The 17,231-nt window shown below is 42.1% G+C and overlaps 1 protein-coding gene across 1 annotated transcript in view; it reads left to right on the top strand.

Annotated features, from left to right (window-relative positions):
* LOC130683224 (ubiquitin carboxyl-terminal hydrolase 43-like) overlaps window positions 1–17,231 on the top strand; it is a 61,822-nt gene that overhangs the window by 20,857 nt on the left and 23,734 nt on the right. The window contains exons 4-5 of the mRNA XM_057499482.1: window positions 6,992–7,084; window positions 16,621–16,756. Coding sequence (XP_057355465.1) covers window positions 6,992–7,084; window positions 16,621–16,756 — 229 coding nt within the window. The remainder of the gene's footprint in view (window positions 1–6,991; window positions 7,085–16,620; window positions 16,757–17,231) is intronic.

Genomic DNA, 17,231 nt, shown 5'->3' on the forward strand with positions numbered 1-17,231 from the left:
TGGTCACCAGCAGGGAAGTTCTCCAAACCCCTTCTGTTAGGGTTTTTATGGAGGCCTCATTACTGGGCATAACTGATTAAATCATTGGCCGTTAGTGATTAGTTCAACTGTGGTTCCCCTCCCTCAAGGAGGTCGGGTTGGTGGCAGAGGGCTGCAAGTCCCCATCCTCCAATCTTATGGTTGGGTCCCCTGCCTTCCAGGTTCCATCCTGTGCTTTTTAGGGGCTCTCTAAAAAGCACCTCATTAACATACCTCAGGTGTGGTTGGAAGGGGTTTGTTATGAATAACGAAAGATGCTCCTTTCACCTGTATGACTTTCATCACTTAGGAAATTCCAGGGGTTATAGGAGCTCAGATATATAATGTTGACCCTTGAGCAATTAAGGGTTAGGGGCACTGACCCCACCTACCCCATGTAGTAAAAAATCCATGTATATATTTACAGGTTCAGTGCAATCCCTTTCAAAATACCAATGACATATTTTAGAGGAAATAATCCTAAAATTCATATGGAACCTCAAAAGATCCTAAATAGCAAAAGCAATCTTGAGAAAGATCCAAGGTGGGGATATTATGCTCCCTGACTTCAAGCTATACTGCAAAGCTACAGTAATCAAAACAGTGTGGTACTGGCATGAAAACAGACCCATAGATCAGTGGAACAGAATAGAAAGCCCAGATATAGACCCACACATATGTGGTCAAGTAAAATATGATAAAGAGGACATGAATATACAATGAGGGAAAGACAGTCTCTTCAATAAGTTGTGTTGGAAAAACAGCTGTGTGCAAGAGAATGAAACTGGATTACTGTCTAACTCCACATACAAAAGTAAACTTGAAATGGACTAAACACATAAATATAAGACATGAAACCTTAAAACTCACAGAAGAACACATAGGCAAAAATCTATTGAACATAATCATGAGCAATTTTTTTTTAACACATCTTCCTTGGCAAGGAAAACAAAGTAAAAAAATGAATAAGTGGAAATAAAACAAACTAAAAAGCTCTGTATGCAAAGGACACCACCAACAGAACAAAAAGTCATTCTACAGTATGGGAGAACATACTCATAAATGATTTATCCAATAAGGGGTTAGCATCCAAAATATATAAACTAAAATGTATCAACATCAAAAACTCCAATTAACCCAATTAAAAAATGGGCAGAGGACCTGAACATTTTTCCAAAGAAGAAATACAGATAGCCAACAGGCACATGAAAAGATGCTCCACATCACTAATCATCAGGGAAATGCAAATCAAAACCACAATAAGATATCACCTCATACCAGTGAGACTGGCTGCTATCCAGAAAACAAGAAATAGCAAGTGTTGGTGAGGATGTGGAGAAAGGGAAACCCTCCTACACTGTTGGTGGGAATGCGAATTGGTGCAGCCACTGTTTAAAGCAGTATAGAAGTTCCTCAAAAAACTAAAAATAGAAATACCATTTGACCCAGTAATTCCACTCCTAGGAATTTATCTGAAGAAAACAAAATCCATGTTTCAAAACATAAGCACCCTTATTTTTATTGCCACATGATTTGCAATAGTCAAGATATGGAAGCAACCTAAGTGTCCATCAACAGATGAATGGATAAAGAAGATGTGGGTATGTATACATAGTAGAATATTACTCAGCCTTGGAAAAAGAAAGAAATCTTACCATTTGGAACAACATGGATGGACCTAGAAGGTATGCCAAGTGAAATAAGTCCGGTGGAGAAAAACAAATACCACATGACTTCACTTAGTTGTAGAATTTAAAAACAAAACAAAATGAACAAAAATAGCAGTAGACTTAACAGAGAAGTGACTTGTGGTTACCATCGCGGAGGGGGTTTGAGTAGGTTAGTGGGGGAAGGTGAGGGGGATAAAGGGGCATAAAAATCTCAGTCATAATATAAGTTGTTCATAGGGATGGTAGTACAGCATGGAGAATACAGCCAATGACTCTATAACATCTTCTGTGTTGACAGATAGTATCTGCACCAGTTGGGGTGAGGATTTAGTAATGTGTAACTGTTGAACCACTGTATTGTATACTTGAAACCAATGTAATACTGTCTATCAATGAAAAAATGAAAAAAATCCACATATGACTGACTCTTTAAAACTTAGCTATGAATAGCCTATTATTGACCAGAAGGCTTAACAACACCATAAACAGTCGATTAACTCATAATTCAGCATGTCACACATATTATATACTATTTTCTTAGAATAAAGTAAGCTAGAGAAAAATTTTTTTGAATTGCTGCAAACCTTCAAAAATTTTTTCCTCAGAGAAATCCGCATATAAGTGTACCTGTGCAATTTAAACCCGTGTTGTTCAAGGGTCAGCTGTATTTCTTATTATAAATCGCAGCATTACAAGGTGCCTGGTGGGTATGGGTAAGCTGGGAAGATTCCCGAAGAGGTGACATTGGAGCTGATTCGATATTAATGACCGCAAGGGTTCTTTGGGGAGATTACTGTAGGATAATGTGTGAGAAGGGAGGTATTCATGCTGAAAAAAGGACTGGTGGCAGCTAAAAATACTGCTTTGTGTCTGATAGACTTTAGCAAAGAAAGAGTGTACTTAGGGACATCCGTCTAGGTGGGGGCTTTTGAGGTGTGAGAAGGGCGTCTGCAGTGGGCGGTGGGCACTGCTCCAAGGTGCCCCCTGAGTAGTGCCTCCTGCTGCTCTGACCCTCTCCGGACTTCTCTCCACCGGGGTGGGCTTGCCTGGCATGCAGTCACCCGGTGGCAGCCTTCCTCATGAAATTAAAAGCTGGAGGTGTTATTATAGTTAACTCAGAGGTTCCTGTTCACCGCGCTTCTCCCTCCTCCATCGCCCTTCCCCCTGCTTTTTAGGCGGCTGGGATTTTGACTTTGGCTGGAGGAGAGAAGGAGGAATAGTATCAGGGTGGTGGGTATACTAGAGGAAAAATAGTTTTTCCATACGGTTATGACTACAACCTGAAAACATCTGTAAGTTTACTGACCAAGGATTTTTTGCCTATGTTAGAGTTTTGGCTAGAGGAGGGATTGTGTGCATGTGTGTATGTGTGTGTGTGTGTGTGTGTTTGTGTGTGTGTGTGCATGTGTGTGTGTGTGTGTGTGTGTGTGTGTGTGTATTGTGTATGCACATATAGTCGTTCATTTCTTCATGCCATTCGTAGCTTTTATTCACAGAAAGTCTAATCTGATCCCCGCTCCAGGCAGCATTCCCTTCTAGACAGAGTATGTTTTTGAAGGCTTTTCAGAACAGATCTTGGGGAGTGACACCTGCCTTATATGTTGCAAAGACATCAGTTCCACTGCTCAGGGAGCAGGTGGAGTTGGCCGGGTTTGAGGTGCAAGATGTGTATGTGGCAGCAGCAAAAGCTCAGAGTGGTGAAACGTGCATTGTCAAAACCTGGGGCTCGTTTCTGGGCCTTTGTACAGTGGAAACCAAAGCAGTTCTGAGCTTTGGTAGCAGTGGCCAGGTTGGCTTTGTAAAGGGCGGTTTGATGAGAATGAACACCTTAGGGAGAAAGCGAGTGAACACTGAAGGTCAAGGGGATGATTTTCTGCCCTTTTCACCCATGGGCACATGAGGGATGCTAGGACAGGCCTGTGTGTACTTGGAGGGGCTGGTGAGGACGGGCGCTCCTCAGGCATGTTCGGGGTATCGCTGAAGCCTGGTAACACCCAGAGTACAAGTATAGCTGCCTTTTTCTCTTTCTGACCTTACTGGTCCCACTCACTCTGTCCTTATTTCTCATATTTAAAAAACAGGTATATTTCACATCCTTTCTTTAGTTTATGATGAAAATTGTATTTTCTTCAGTCTTCAAATATAAAATTAGACCATTCTGTTTTTTTCCAAACTACCTATCTCTTGCTCCCTGGCAGAGGTCTGTGCCTCACTGTCAGAGCCGTGTCCCTGAACCAGTCTAAAAGGTGCATCTCAACAAGAAAAATGCAGCCTCGCCTAGGGCTAGCAGGCTTAAAAAAAATGATTAAGTCCAAGAGAAATACTCCTTTTCATTTGTTTGCTTAATGGAAAACAGGGATTTGGAAATTCCTCAGTGACAAAACACCTCCGGTTGGTCTAATACTTAGTGAGATGGGGGTGGAGATGCGAGAAGGCTGGAAGGGAAGTGGGGGCAGAGGAGACCCCACACATGTCAGGTCCCCCACTGGCTGGAGTCCAATGGCTGATACACCAGTTTTACCCAAACATTTTCATGGGTTTCCCAAAGGGAAATGTCCCAGAGGCGGTGAGTGTGATTGAACATTAAATACTTGGGTCTGTTTTTTAAAGTCATGGTTGGCGTTCTGAAAACTCGTACCCAGGAGAGCCAAATTGCTGTGACCAGATCACTTAGGGTCACCTTGGCCAGCACCCTGAAAATCTCAGGGTTTCTTGCTTGTCCTTGGTTTTTCCTGTTTGTCTGCTCAATGGAAAACCAACCAAGCAGGCCTGGCGCTTTCCATAGAAACTCAGGAAACCTGGTGGTGATACCAGCTCTGGTTTTCTTACCCTAAAGCATGGGCTGCCAGCCAGGTATTGTCCCATAGTCCCAAGGAAGTTAGTGTAGATTTTAGGATAGGAATGTAGTGTCCAGAAATCCCTTATATTTTGGAAGAATATGGTACATTATACTATGAGGGAACCCATGTGGAATACAAAAGTTGCACTTGGCTTTCAGAGATGGGTGCTGTCTCATTGAAATGCTGTTTCAGTGTTAGCTATTTGCTGCTAGTTCCTGAACTGTTTCTTCATTGGTACAGTAAGGAGGGTGGATTATACCAGCGGTTCCCCCTGCTGGCTGAACACTAGCATCAAACTAGTGGGAAGCTTTTGAAATTCCAATGCCTGAACTTTCCCTGCTCTGCCTGAAACAAAATATTTGGGACTAAGGGAGTATTCAATTTCAAAGAGTTTAAAGAAATTGGTAAAACTATAGGTGCATCTGCTCTGAAACAATTGATGCCTCACCTGCTTATACCAAAGACGCTGCAGGAATGATGATGACAGTGGGCTCTGGAACCTGAGCCTACCTCCACCACTTAAGAGCTGTGTGTTGTCAGGCAAGTTACTTGACCTCTTTGTGCTTCCGTTGGCTGCTCTGTGAAATGAGGATAATACTGGTGGTTATGGCTAGTAAATGGGTTAATATAGGCACACTGCCCAGTTATTTAGTAAATGCTGTTTCAATGTTAGCTATTTGCTGCTAGTTCCTGAACTCTGTTTCTTCGTTGGTACAATAAGGAGGGTGACTATACCAGCGGTTCTCCCTGGTATAGGGACACTTGTCAAACTAGTGGGGAGCTTTTGAAATTCTGATGCCTGCACCTTTCCCTGTTCTGCCTGAAACAAAACCTTTGGGAGGAGGGCCTGGACACTTTCAATGAATTTACTGTGTGATTCTCAGCACAGTGAGGCTGAGAACCAGGGTAACAGGTGGTCCTGAGACCCCTCCAGTCTAAAAGTCAGCAAGCTGTGTTTCTGTTTGGACGGGTTATAGCTTCCCTTCCCATACTCAGTGCACTAAACTACATGGGATTACTTTTTTCTTCCTTTTTTAAAAAAGTGAGGTGGCGGCATGTAGTGTCAAATTAAAGATTTTGAAGCACACATCAGCGGCATGTACTTTCACAGTGTTGGCAACCACTGCCTCTTTCTAGTTCCTAAACATTCTCATCACCCCAAAAGAAAGCCTGGGACCCAGTAAGCAGCCAGTTCCTCCCTCCTTCCGGGACCTGGCACCACCAGTTTGCTTTCTCGTCTCTCTGGCTTTACCTGTTTTGGATATTTTGTATAAATGGAATACAAATATGTGGCCTTTAAGTGTTTGGCTTCTTTCACTTAGCACATTTTTGAGGTTCATCCATGCTATGGAACGTCAACACTTCATTCCCCTTTATGGCTGAATAATACTCTGGGTGTGTATAGCACATCTGTTTACCCATTTATGCCTTGATGGGCACCTGGGTTGCTTCCACCATCTAACTATTGTGAATATGCTGCTATACACATTTGTGTAGTTACTTCTCTGGTTACCTGTTTGCACTTCTTAGGGGTTGTGATGATGTGAGCTTAACTCCTTTCAGGTTCCTGGCCCCGATTCCAACGTGTTTGTTGGAGAGGGGGTCTTCCCACACTCACAACACCAAGTGATTTTCCAACACCAGCGGGGTGTCAGAGAACTCAACTCCATCCTGACACTACTTGCCTGGAGACAGCACCAGATCCCCCAGGGTGAGGGCTCCATCCTACAGGACTGCCCTCCACCCCCTACTCCAGACCCTGTCAAAAGCCCGAGGCAGTTACCTGTGCTTCTGACCAACTGGCTACAGATCAGAGGTTTCCACGACCTCCCTCTCAGGTTCGATTAATTTGCTAGAGCGGCTCACAGAACTCTGGAAAACACTTAACATTTACCAGTTTAATAAAGGATGCTGTAAATGATACAAGTTGACAGCCAGATGAAGAGATACATAGGGCAGGGTCCCAAGTAAAGGAGCTTCTATCCTCTTGGACTTTGGGGTCTGGCTCCGTGGCACATGGAGGCGTTCTGGTTCCCCAAGCATAGAAGCTCTCTCCAACCAAGAAGCACGATCCAACCCAGCAGAGCAGAGAGCACAAGCTCTTCTCAAGGGTTTTGTGAGGGCTTCATTGCATAGTCATGACTGACTAAATCATTGGCCATTGGCTGATTCAGCCTCCAGCCCCTGCCCTTGGCGGGGGTCCAAAAGTCTCTCATTAACATGACAGTACACCCAATTCACCTTCAAGACTCTGCAGTGTTTTCAGGGACTGTGGATGAAGATGAAATATACCTGGGAAATATTCATTCATATGACCAAAAATGTATTTATGATTTATTTTATTGCAGGAGTATATACCTAGGAGTGGCATTAATGAGCACAGAATTGGAAAAATTCTAACTTTTTGAGGAGTCATCAAACTGTTTGTGCGATTAAATTTTAATCTATATTTGGCCCTCACAGATCTTCCTTGACCTGTCCGCACTGCCTGAAACAGAGCAACACCTTCGACCCGTTCCTATGCGTGTCACTGCCTATCCCCTTGTGCCAGACAAGGTAAGTGAGCATCGTGCCTCGTCTGCAATTTCCTGTCCTTTGCTTCTCAGCCAGCATTTCTCTAGAAACCAGCCTAATAGCTGGGTGATGTCCAGTTATTGAATGTGACAATTAAAGTGGAAGGTCACTGTGTCCGTGTAGCTGTAGAAGGAATTACAAGCAATGCTTTTGTTTATCAGCACCATTGCCAGGCTTACATCTTTGGCCCACTCACAAGCTGGTGTGGGCCAGTCAGTACCATTTGGCCAGACTGGGGGCAAGCCTGAGATAATCTGCCGCCACCTGCTTTTCACTGCCTCATTTCCAAGTCCTTTTTCCTCTGTGTGAAGGTGTAGGGAAAAGGTTTCTCCAAAGAGCAAAGGAAAAGGAAAAAGATTGTTAGGGGAGATGAGAAAAAAGGAAAAGGAGGTCAGGTTGGGTCAGAGGTGCAGTGGGACTTGGCTTTGTAAAATACAAAGCGCAGGTGTCCCAAAAGCCCAGGTCTTCGCAGTGACTGTTAAGGCAACTGGCCACTGTCGGTGTCATGGAAGGTTGGTGAACTCCCACGTGGGGTGCCTTTGCTGGCACTGAGACAGTGGCATTGCTTCCTTGTGTTCCCTGCCTCCATAAATACCCTTTCTCATGCCCTCTGCCTCTTGATATCTCCCATCTTTGGGATGCAGCTGAAGACATGACATCTTCATAATGCCTTTCCCGGCAGTTTAATCCCTTTCTCTGCTCTGAATTCCTATGCTGTGGATCACCTGTGCCACAACTATAACATGTGCTTACCCTATCATGGGTGACACCATCAGATGATGTCTGCTGCTCGGTGTGAGCTATGGTTCCTGACCTGATGCAGCACAGCACAGTGGTTAGGACCACTAGCTCTGGGGCTGGACTGCCCAGGGTTTAAATCCAGCTGTATCACCTAGCTGTATGAATTGGACAGTCACTGCAGTGTAGAACAGGAGAGACAGGAGGTGGAGGAGTGAGCGCTGGTGTGCTGGTGGGGGTGGTAGGAAGTAGAACTAAGGAAGTGTTCCAGAGAGGTTGGGGGCTGGAAGGCTGTGTCCTGTCACCAGGGGAGAATTCCTGTAAGGACAGGAGTGCATCATTGATGTGTTGAATCATACTGGAAGAAGAAGCTTGACTGCTTTTACTTCTCCAGTTCGAATCTCAAATTATATTTTTGCTTAAGATGATCAATTTAACAAACAGAACCTTGACATCATAGATCTGTATTGTGATTCTTTTTTTTTTTTTGAGAGGGCATCTCTCATATTTATTGATCAAATGGTTGTTAACAACAATAAAATTCTGTATAGGGGAGTCAGTGCTCAATGCACAATCATTAATCCACCCCAAGCCTAATTCTCATCAGTCTCCAATCTTCTGAGGCATAACAAACAAGTTCTTACATGGAGAACAAATTCTTACATAGTGAATAAGTTACATAGTGAACAGTACAAGGGCAGTCATCACAGAAACTTTCGGTTTTGATCACGCATTATGAACTATAAACAATCAGGTCAAATATGAATACTCATTTGATTTTTATACTTGATTTATATGTGATTCCCACATTTCTCCCTTTATTATTATTATTATTATTATTATTATTATTATTAATAAAATGCTGAAGTGGTAGGTAGATGTAAGATAAAGGTAGAAAATTTAGTTTAGTGTTGTAAGACAGCAAATGTAGATGATCAGGTGTGTGCCTGTAGACTGTGTGTTAATCCAAGCTAGACAAGGGCAATAAAACATCCATGGATGCAGAAGATTTCTCTCAAAACAGGGGGGGTGAGGTTCTAAGCCTCACCTCTGTTGATCCCCAATTTCTCACCTGATGACCCCCCTGCGACTGTGCCTGTCTTAGGTTGTTCCTCCCTTGAGGAATCTTACCCGTCTCTGGCTAACCAGTCATCTTCCGGGGCCATACAGGGAAATGTAAAATTGGTAAGTGAGAGAGAAGCAATATTGTTTGAAAAGGTTAGCTTTTTACTTCTTTGCAGATTTATGCCCTGTGGCTTCTATGCCCAGCATTTGTCTTGAGGTATCTTTACCACTTGGAGGAATTATGATACTCGGTAAATTTGATATGAGGCATGAATTCTATTTAACGGTTGTAATTAGGAAGGAAGAAGAAAGGCTATAGAGGTAGCAGATGGAAGAAAACATGGGACGATTGATTATTTCCTTGACATATCTTCTTGAAGAGTAACTTAAGCATGTATAGGTTTTAAACTACTAATTAAATTGCACACAGACATTAACATAATAGGAATATAGTTACATAACCAAAACAGATCTATAATTACCAGCCATCTCCAGTGAAGCCAAGAAAACCAGTTAGGTACCCTAGGCATTTGTGAAAATTTGTCTATGATATGATGGATATTGTCCAACTGTACTTGAACAGTCTGAGAGAAATCAGATGAATTAAAACAGCCCATTCCTGGGAACTGTTCACATCCCATATGTTCTTTTAACAGTAGATAGTCTGTAGTAGTAAGATTTTGGAGTGCTACAACTTGCACTTCTAATTCTTGGTTGAGTTCCAACAGTATAGATCCAGTCAAATTTGTTGTTTTACTATATGCACAGGCCAGCTTAGATATCTCCTTCTTCATTCCAATGGCAAGTCCAGGAACCAGTAGGATGAATGCAGCTACAACTGCAGCATCACCTGGATCTTTGTTGAGGCTTTTTGATGATCATCTTCTGGCATGAGTCTTCCCGAGAGTGCTGATGTTGGAAGTTCTTCATATCGTATCTTAGTTCATTTTCTGGGTAGCCAAATTAGGCTTTGATCCTCTGTATAAACACAAACAGACCCTTTGCCCACACTTTGATCTGCCCTTTATACCATTGTGTAGAACTCATTGGAGGTCACCACAGAGGAACTGCTTTTTTTTTTTTTAAGAGAAAGGAATATTATCAGAAAAGTGTACCTCCAGAGCCGATCATCTGACACCCTTTAAGTGATCAAAATTAAGGATATTTAAAGCATGCATTAATCGTTGATTTACAGTTAGTTTTATCCTATCATGGAGTAATCCCCCTTTTCTTTCTTTTTTTTTTTTTGTTATCTTTAATCTACACTGACATGAAGAATATTATGTTTACTAGGCTCTCCCCTATACCAGGTCCCCGCTATAAACCCCTTTACAGTCACTGTCCATCAGCATAGCTAAATGTTGTAGAATCACTGCGTGACTTCTCTGTGTTGTACAGCCCTCCCCTTTTTCCCACCCCCCATGCATGTTGATCTTAATACCCCCCTTCTAACTCCCCCCCTTATCCCTCCCTACCCACCCATCCTCCCCAGTCCCTTTCCCTTTGGTACCTGTTAGTCCATTCTTGGGTTCTGTGATTCTGCTTCTGTTTTGTTCCTTCAGTTTTTCCTTTGTTCTTATACTCCACAGGTGAGTGAAATCATTTGGTATTTCTCTTTCTCCACTTGGCTTATTTCACTGAGCATAATACCCTCCAGCTCCATCCATGTTGCTGCAAATGGTAGGATTTGCCCTCTTCTTATGACTGAGTAGTATTCCATTGTGTATATGTACCACATCTTCTTTATCCATTCATCTACCGATGGACATTTAGGTTGCTTCCAATTCTTGGCTATTGTAAATAGTGCTGTGATAAACATAGGGGTGCATCTGTCTTTCTCAAATTTGATTGCTGCGTTCTTAGGGTAAATTCCTAGGAGTGGAATTCCTGGGTCAAATGGTAAGTCTGTTTTGAGCATTTTGATGAACCTCCATACTGCTTTCCACAATGGTTGAACTAGTTTACATTCCCACCAGCAGTGTAGGAGGGTTCCCCTTTCTCCAGAGCCTCGCCAACATTTGTTGTTTGTCTTTTGGATGGCGGCCATCCTTAATGGTGTGAGGTGATACCTCATTGCAGTTTTAATTTGAATTTCTCTGATAGTTAGTGATGTGGAGCATCTTTTAATGTGTCTGTTGGCCATCTGTATTTCTTTTTTGGAGACCTGTCTGTTCAGTTCCTCTGCCCATTTTTTAATTGGATTATTTGATTTTTGTTTGTTGAGGCATGTGAGCTCTTTATATATTTTGGACATCAAACCTTTATCGGATCTGTCATTTACAAATATATTCTCCCATACTGTAGGGTTCCTTTTTGTTCTATTGATGGTGTCTTTTGCTGTACAGAAGCTTTTCAGCTTAATATAGTCCCACTTATTCATTTTTGCTGTTGTTTTCCTTGCCTGGGGAGATATGTTCAAGAAGAGGTCACTCATGTTTATGTCTAAGAGGTTTTTGCCTATGTTTTTTTCCATGAGTTTAATGGTTTTATGGCTTACATTCAGGTCTTTGATCCATTTTGAATTTACTTTTGTATATGGGGGTTAGACAATGGTCCAGTTTCATTCTCCTACATGTAGCTGTCCAGTTTTGCCAGCACCGTCTGTTGAAGAGACTGTCATTTCGCCATTGTATGTCCATGGCTCCTTTATCAAATATTAATTGACCATATATGTTTGGGTTAATGTCTGGAGTCTCTAGTCTGTTCCACTGGTCTGTGGCTCTGTTCTTGTGCCAGTACCAAATTGTCTTGATTACTGTGGCTTTATAGTAGAGCTTGAAGTTGGGGAGTGAGATCCCCCCTACTTTATTCTTCTTTCTCAGGATTGCTTTGGCTTTTCCGGGTCTTTGGTGTTTCCATATGAATTTTTGAACTATTAGTTCCAGTTCATTGAAGAATGTTGCTGGTAATTTGATAGGGATTGCATCGAATCTGTATATTGCTTTGGGCAGGATGGCCATTTTGACGATATTAATTCTTCCTAGCCACGAGCATGGGATGAGTTTCCATTTGTTAGTGTCCCCTTTAATTTCTCTTAACAGTGACTTGTAGTTTTCAGAGTATAGGTCATTCACTTCTTTGGTTAGATTTATTCCTAGGTATTTTGTTCTTTTTGATGCAATTTTCAATGGAATTGTTTTCCTGATTTCTCTTTCTATTGGTTCATTGTTAGTGTATAGGAAAGCTACAGATTTCTGTGTGTTAATTTTGTATCCTGCAACTTTGCTGTATTCCTATATCAGTTCTAGTAGTTTTGGGGTATAGTCTTTAGGATTTTTTATGTACAATATCATGTCATCTGCAAATAGTGACAGTTTAACTTCTTCTTTACGAATCTGGATTCCTTGTACTTCTTTGTTTTGTCTGACTGCTGTGGCTAGGACCTCCAGTACTATGTTAAATAACAGTGGGGAGAGTGGGCATCCCTGTCTTGTTCCTGATCTCAGAGGAAAAGCTTTCAGCTTCTCGCTGTTCAATATAATGTTGGCTGTGGGTTTATGATATATGGCCTTTATTATGTTGAGGTACTTGCCTTCTATTCCCATTTTTCTGAGAGTTTTTATCATGAGTGGATGTTGAATTTTGTCAAATGCTTTTTCAGCATCTATGGAGATGATCATGTGGTTTTTGTCCTTCTTTTTGTTGATGTGGTGGATGATGTTGATGGATTTTCGAATGTTGTACCATCCTTGCATCCCTGGGATGAATCCCACTTGGTCATGGTGTATGATCCTTTTGATATAGTTTTGGATTCGGTTTGCTAATATTTTATTAAGTATTTTTGCATCTACATTCGTCAGGGATATTGGTCTGTAATTTTCTTTTTTGGCGGGGTCTTTGCCTGGTTTTGGTATTAGGGTGATGTTAGCTTCATAGAATGAGTTTGGGAGTATTCCCTCCTCTTCTATTTTTTGGAAAACTTTAAGGAGATTGGGTATTATGTCTTCTCTGTATGTCTGATAAAATTCCGAGGTAAATCCGTCCGGCCCGGGTGTTTGTTCTTTGGTAGTTTTTTTATTACCATTTCAATATCTTTGCTCGTAATTGGTTTGTTTACCTTTTGTGTTTCTTCCTTGGTCAGTCTTGGAAGGTTGTATTTTTCTAGAAAGTTGTCCATTTCTTCTAGGTTTTCCAGCTTGTTGGCATATAGGTTTTCATAGTAGTCTTTAATAATTCTTTGTATTTCTGTGGAGTCTGTCATGATTTTTTCCATTCTCATTTCTTATTCTGTTGATTTGTGTTGATTCTCTTTTTCTCTTAATAAGTTTGGCTAGAGCCTTATCTACTTTGTTTATTTTCTCAAAGATCCAGCTCTTGGTTTCATTGATTTTTGCTATTGTTTTATTCTCCTCAATTTTGTTTATTTTTTCTCTGATCTTTATTATGTCCCTCCTTCTGTTGACTTTAGGCCTCATTTGTTCTTCTTTTTCCAATTTCAGTAATTGTGATGTTAGACTATTCATTTGGGATTGTTCTTGCTTCTTCAAGTGTGTCTGGATTGCTATATACTTTCCTCTTAAGACTGCTTTCACTGCGTCCCACAGAAGTTGGGGCTTTGTCTTATTTTTGTCATTTGTTTCTATATATTCCTTGATCTCTATTTTAATTTGTTCGTTGATCCATTGATTATTTAGGAGCACGTTGTTAAGCCTCCATGTGTTTGTGAGCCTTTTTGTTTTCTTTGTAGAATTTATTTCTAGTTTTATACCTTTGTGGTCTGAAAAATTGGTTGGTAGAATTTCAATATTTTGGATTTTGCTGAGGCTCTTTTTGTGGTCTAGTATGTGGTCTATTCTGTAGAATGTTCCATGTGCACTTGAGAAGAATGTATCTCCTGTTGCTTTTGGATGTAGAGTTCTATAGATGTCTATTAGGTCCATCTGCTCTACTGTGTTGTTCACTGCTTCCATGTCCTTACTTATTTTCTGCCTGGTGGATCTATCCTTTGGGGTGAGTGGTGTGTTGAAGTCTCCTAGAATGAATGCATTGCAGTCTATTTCCCCCTTTAGTTCTATTAGTATTTGTTTCATATATGCTGGTGCTCCTGTGTTGGGTGCATATATATTTAGAATGGTTATATCCTCTTGTTGGACTGAGCCCTTTATCATTATGTAGTGTCCTTCTTTATCTCTTGTTACTTTCTTTGTTTTGAAGTCTATTTTGTCTGATATTAGTACGGCAACCCCTGCTTTCTTCTCGCTATTGTTTGCCTGAAATATGTTTTTCCATCCCTTGACTTTTAGTCTGTACATGTCTTTGGGTTTGAGGTGAGTTTCTTGTAAGCAGCATATAGATGGGTCTTGCTTTTTTATCCATTCTATTACTCTGTGTCTTTTGATTGGTGCATTCAGTCCATTTACATTTAGGGTGACTATTGGAAGATATGTACTTATTGCCATTGCAGGCTTTAGATTCGTGGTTACCAAAGGTTCATGGGTAGCCTCTTTAGTATCTTACTGCCTATCTTAGCTCGCTTATTGATCTGTTATATACCCTGTCTGGAGATTCTTTTCTTCTCTCCCTTCTTATTCCTCCTCCTCCATTCTTCATATGTTGGGTGTTTTGTTCTGTCCTCTTTCTAGGGGTGCTCTCATCTAGAACAGTCCCTGTAAGATGTCCTATAGAGGTGGTTTATGGGAAGCAAATTCCCTCAGCTTTTGCTTGTCTGGGAATTGTTTAATCCCACCATCATATTTCAATGATAGTCATGCTGGATACAGTATCCTTGGTTCAAGGCCCTTCTGTTTCATTGCATTAAATATATCATGCCATTCTCTTCTGGCCTGTAGGGTTTCTCTCGAGAAGTCTGATATTAGCCTGATGGGTTTTCCTTTAAAGGTGACCTTTTTCTCTCTAGCTGCCTTTAACACTCTTTCCTTGTCCTTGATCTTTGCCATTTTAATTATAATGTGTCTTCGTGTTGTCCTCCTTGGATCCTTTTTGTTGGGGGTTCTGTGTATTTCTATGGTCTGTTCGATTATTTCCTCCCCCAGTTTGGGATGTTTTTGGCAATTATTTCTTCCGAGATACTTTCCATCCCTTTTCCTCTCTCTTCTTCTTCTGGTACCCCTATAATATGGATATTGTTCCTTTTGGAGTGGTCACATATTTCTCTTAATATTGTTTCATTCCGGGAGATCCTTTTATCTCTCTCTATGTCAGCTTCTGTGCGTTCCTGTTCTCTGGTTTCAATTCCATCAATGGCCTCTTGCATCTTATCCATTCTGCTTATAAATCCTTCCAGAGTTTGTTTCATTTCTGTAATCTCCTTCCTGGCATCTGTGATCTCCCTCCGGACTTCATCCCATTTCTGTTGCGTATTTCTCTGCATCTCTGTCAGCATGTTTATGATTTTTATTTTGAATTCTTTGTCAGGAAGACTGGTTAGGTCTGTCTCCTTCTCTGGTGTCTCTGTGATCTTGGTTTGCCTGTAATTTTGTCTTTTCATGGTGATAGGAATAGTTTGCAGAGCTGGGACGAGTGATGGCTTTAAGAACTTCCCTTCTTGTTGGTTTGTGGCCCTCCTCTCCTGGGAGAACAGCGACCTCTAGTGGCTTGTGCTGGTACCTGCACGCAGACAGGGTTTCTGCTTCCTGCCTGGCTGCTATGGAGTTAATCTCCGCTGTTGCTGTGGGCGTGGCCTGGCTCGGGCAGCTGCTCCAAAGTGGTGGAGTCGCGTTGGAAGGGGAGCGGCCGGGAGTCTATTTATCTCTGTAAGGGTCCTCCCTGCTCTCTGCAGCTCAGGGGTTAGGGTGCCCAGTGATCCCCGGATTCCCTACCTCTGGATTAAGTGTCCCGCCCTGCCCCTTTAAGACTTCCAAAAAGCACCCGCAAAAACAAAACAACGACCACAAAAAAAAAAAAAATTTTAATAAATTAATAAATAAATAAAAATAAAAAATAAATAAATAATGGCCGTTTGTTTTTCTTTATTCTCCGGTGCCAGCCTCTGGCACCTGCTCACCGGTCTTGCTGCCCTGTTTCCCTAGTATTGGGGTCCCTGTCTCTTTAAGACTTCCAAAAAGCACTCACCTCAACAAAACAACAACAAAAAAAGTATGACCGCTCGCTTTTCTTATGTCCTCTGTTGCCGGCCTCCTGTACCCGCTCACCATTCTTGCTGCCCTGTTTCCCTAGTATCCAGGGCCCTGCGCATGCACTGTGTCTGCGCTCTGGTCCGGTTGGCTGGGGCTGGGTGTTCAGCAGTCCTGGGCTCCCTCTTCTCCCACTCTGCCTCCTCTCCTCCCGCCAGGAGCTGGGGGAAGGGGTGCTCGGGTCCCGCCGAGCTAGGGCTTCTATCTTACCCCCTTTGCAAGGCACTGTGTTCTCGCAGGTGTGGATGTGGTCTGGATGTTGTCCTGTGTCCTCTGGTCTTTATTCTAGGAAGAGTTGTTTTTGTTATATTTTCATAGATATATGTGGTTTTGGGAGGAGATTTCTGCTGCTCTACTCATGCCGCCGTCTTGGCTCTGCCCTGTATTGTGATTCTTAATTGAATTCCTTTTGTCTTTAACTTGCTGGGAAAGTTCGCTCACCTGAGAACCTTGGAGATTTGCTTTCCACTGCCACCTGGTGACAGTGTACCTTAAGTTCCATGACCCATCCCAGAAGCAAAGATTAGCATAAGTGCTGAACTTGACCCAGTGTGAGTGTGTCAGTGGCGTTGGCAGTTCATGTCAGTCCTTTAAGGATGTGGGTAACTTCCTATTTTCCAGATTCTTGAGCATCACCTTGGTCTTCCTGTCTAAGAGCCAGCGGTTCCTGCAGGTTGGCCTGGCCGTGCCAATCCTCAGCACAGTGGCAGCCCTGAGGAGGATGGTTGCAGAAGAAGGCGGCATTGCTGTGGATGAGGTGTGGTGGAATTGCACTGGGGCCCAGTCACTGGATGACAAAATGCTATCTGGGCCAGCTGTCTAGGCTGTTTAGGCTAATTTCTGGTTCCCAGGTGACTCCAGCGTGACTCATGAGTTTCTGTTTGATTAGTAGTCTCTGGTGTCTGTGATGGCTGGGCCTTGACTTCTCCCTGCATTTATGCAGAATAACCAGAAAAGGACAACACTTTGTCTTCAAAGAAGGTGATGATCATTATGATCATAGTATTTCTTTCAGTAATGCTTCCTAAATGCTGGGCACCATTTTATGAACTTAATATTCAAAGCTGGTTTAATCCATAACCATTTTGTGAAGTTGATATTACAATTGCCCTCATTTTACCAGTAAACAAAGAAGAGGCACTAAGAGGTTAGGTGACTTGTACAAGGTCACACAGCTGTTAAGTGGCTAAGCCAGGATTTCAAAGCAGATGGTTTGTCTTTAAGGTCCTGAG

Source organism: Manis pentadactyla, chromosome 4 (genome assembly GCF_030020395.1).
Source record: "Manis pentadactyla isolate mManPen7 chromosome 4, mManPen7.hap1, whole genome shotgun sequence".
Lineage (NCBI taxonomy): Eukaryota > Metazoa > Chordata > Mammalia > Pholidota > Manidae > Manis > Manis pentadactyla.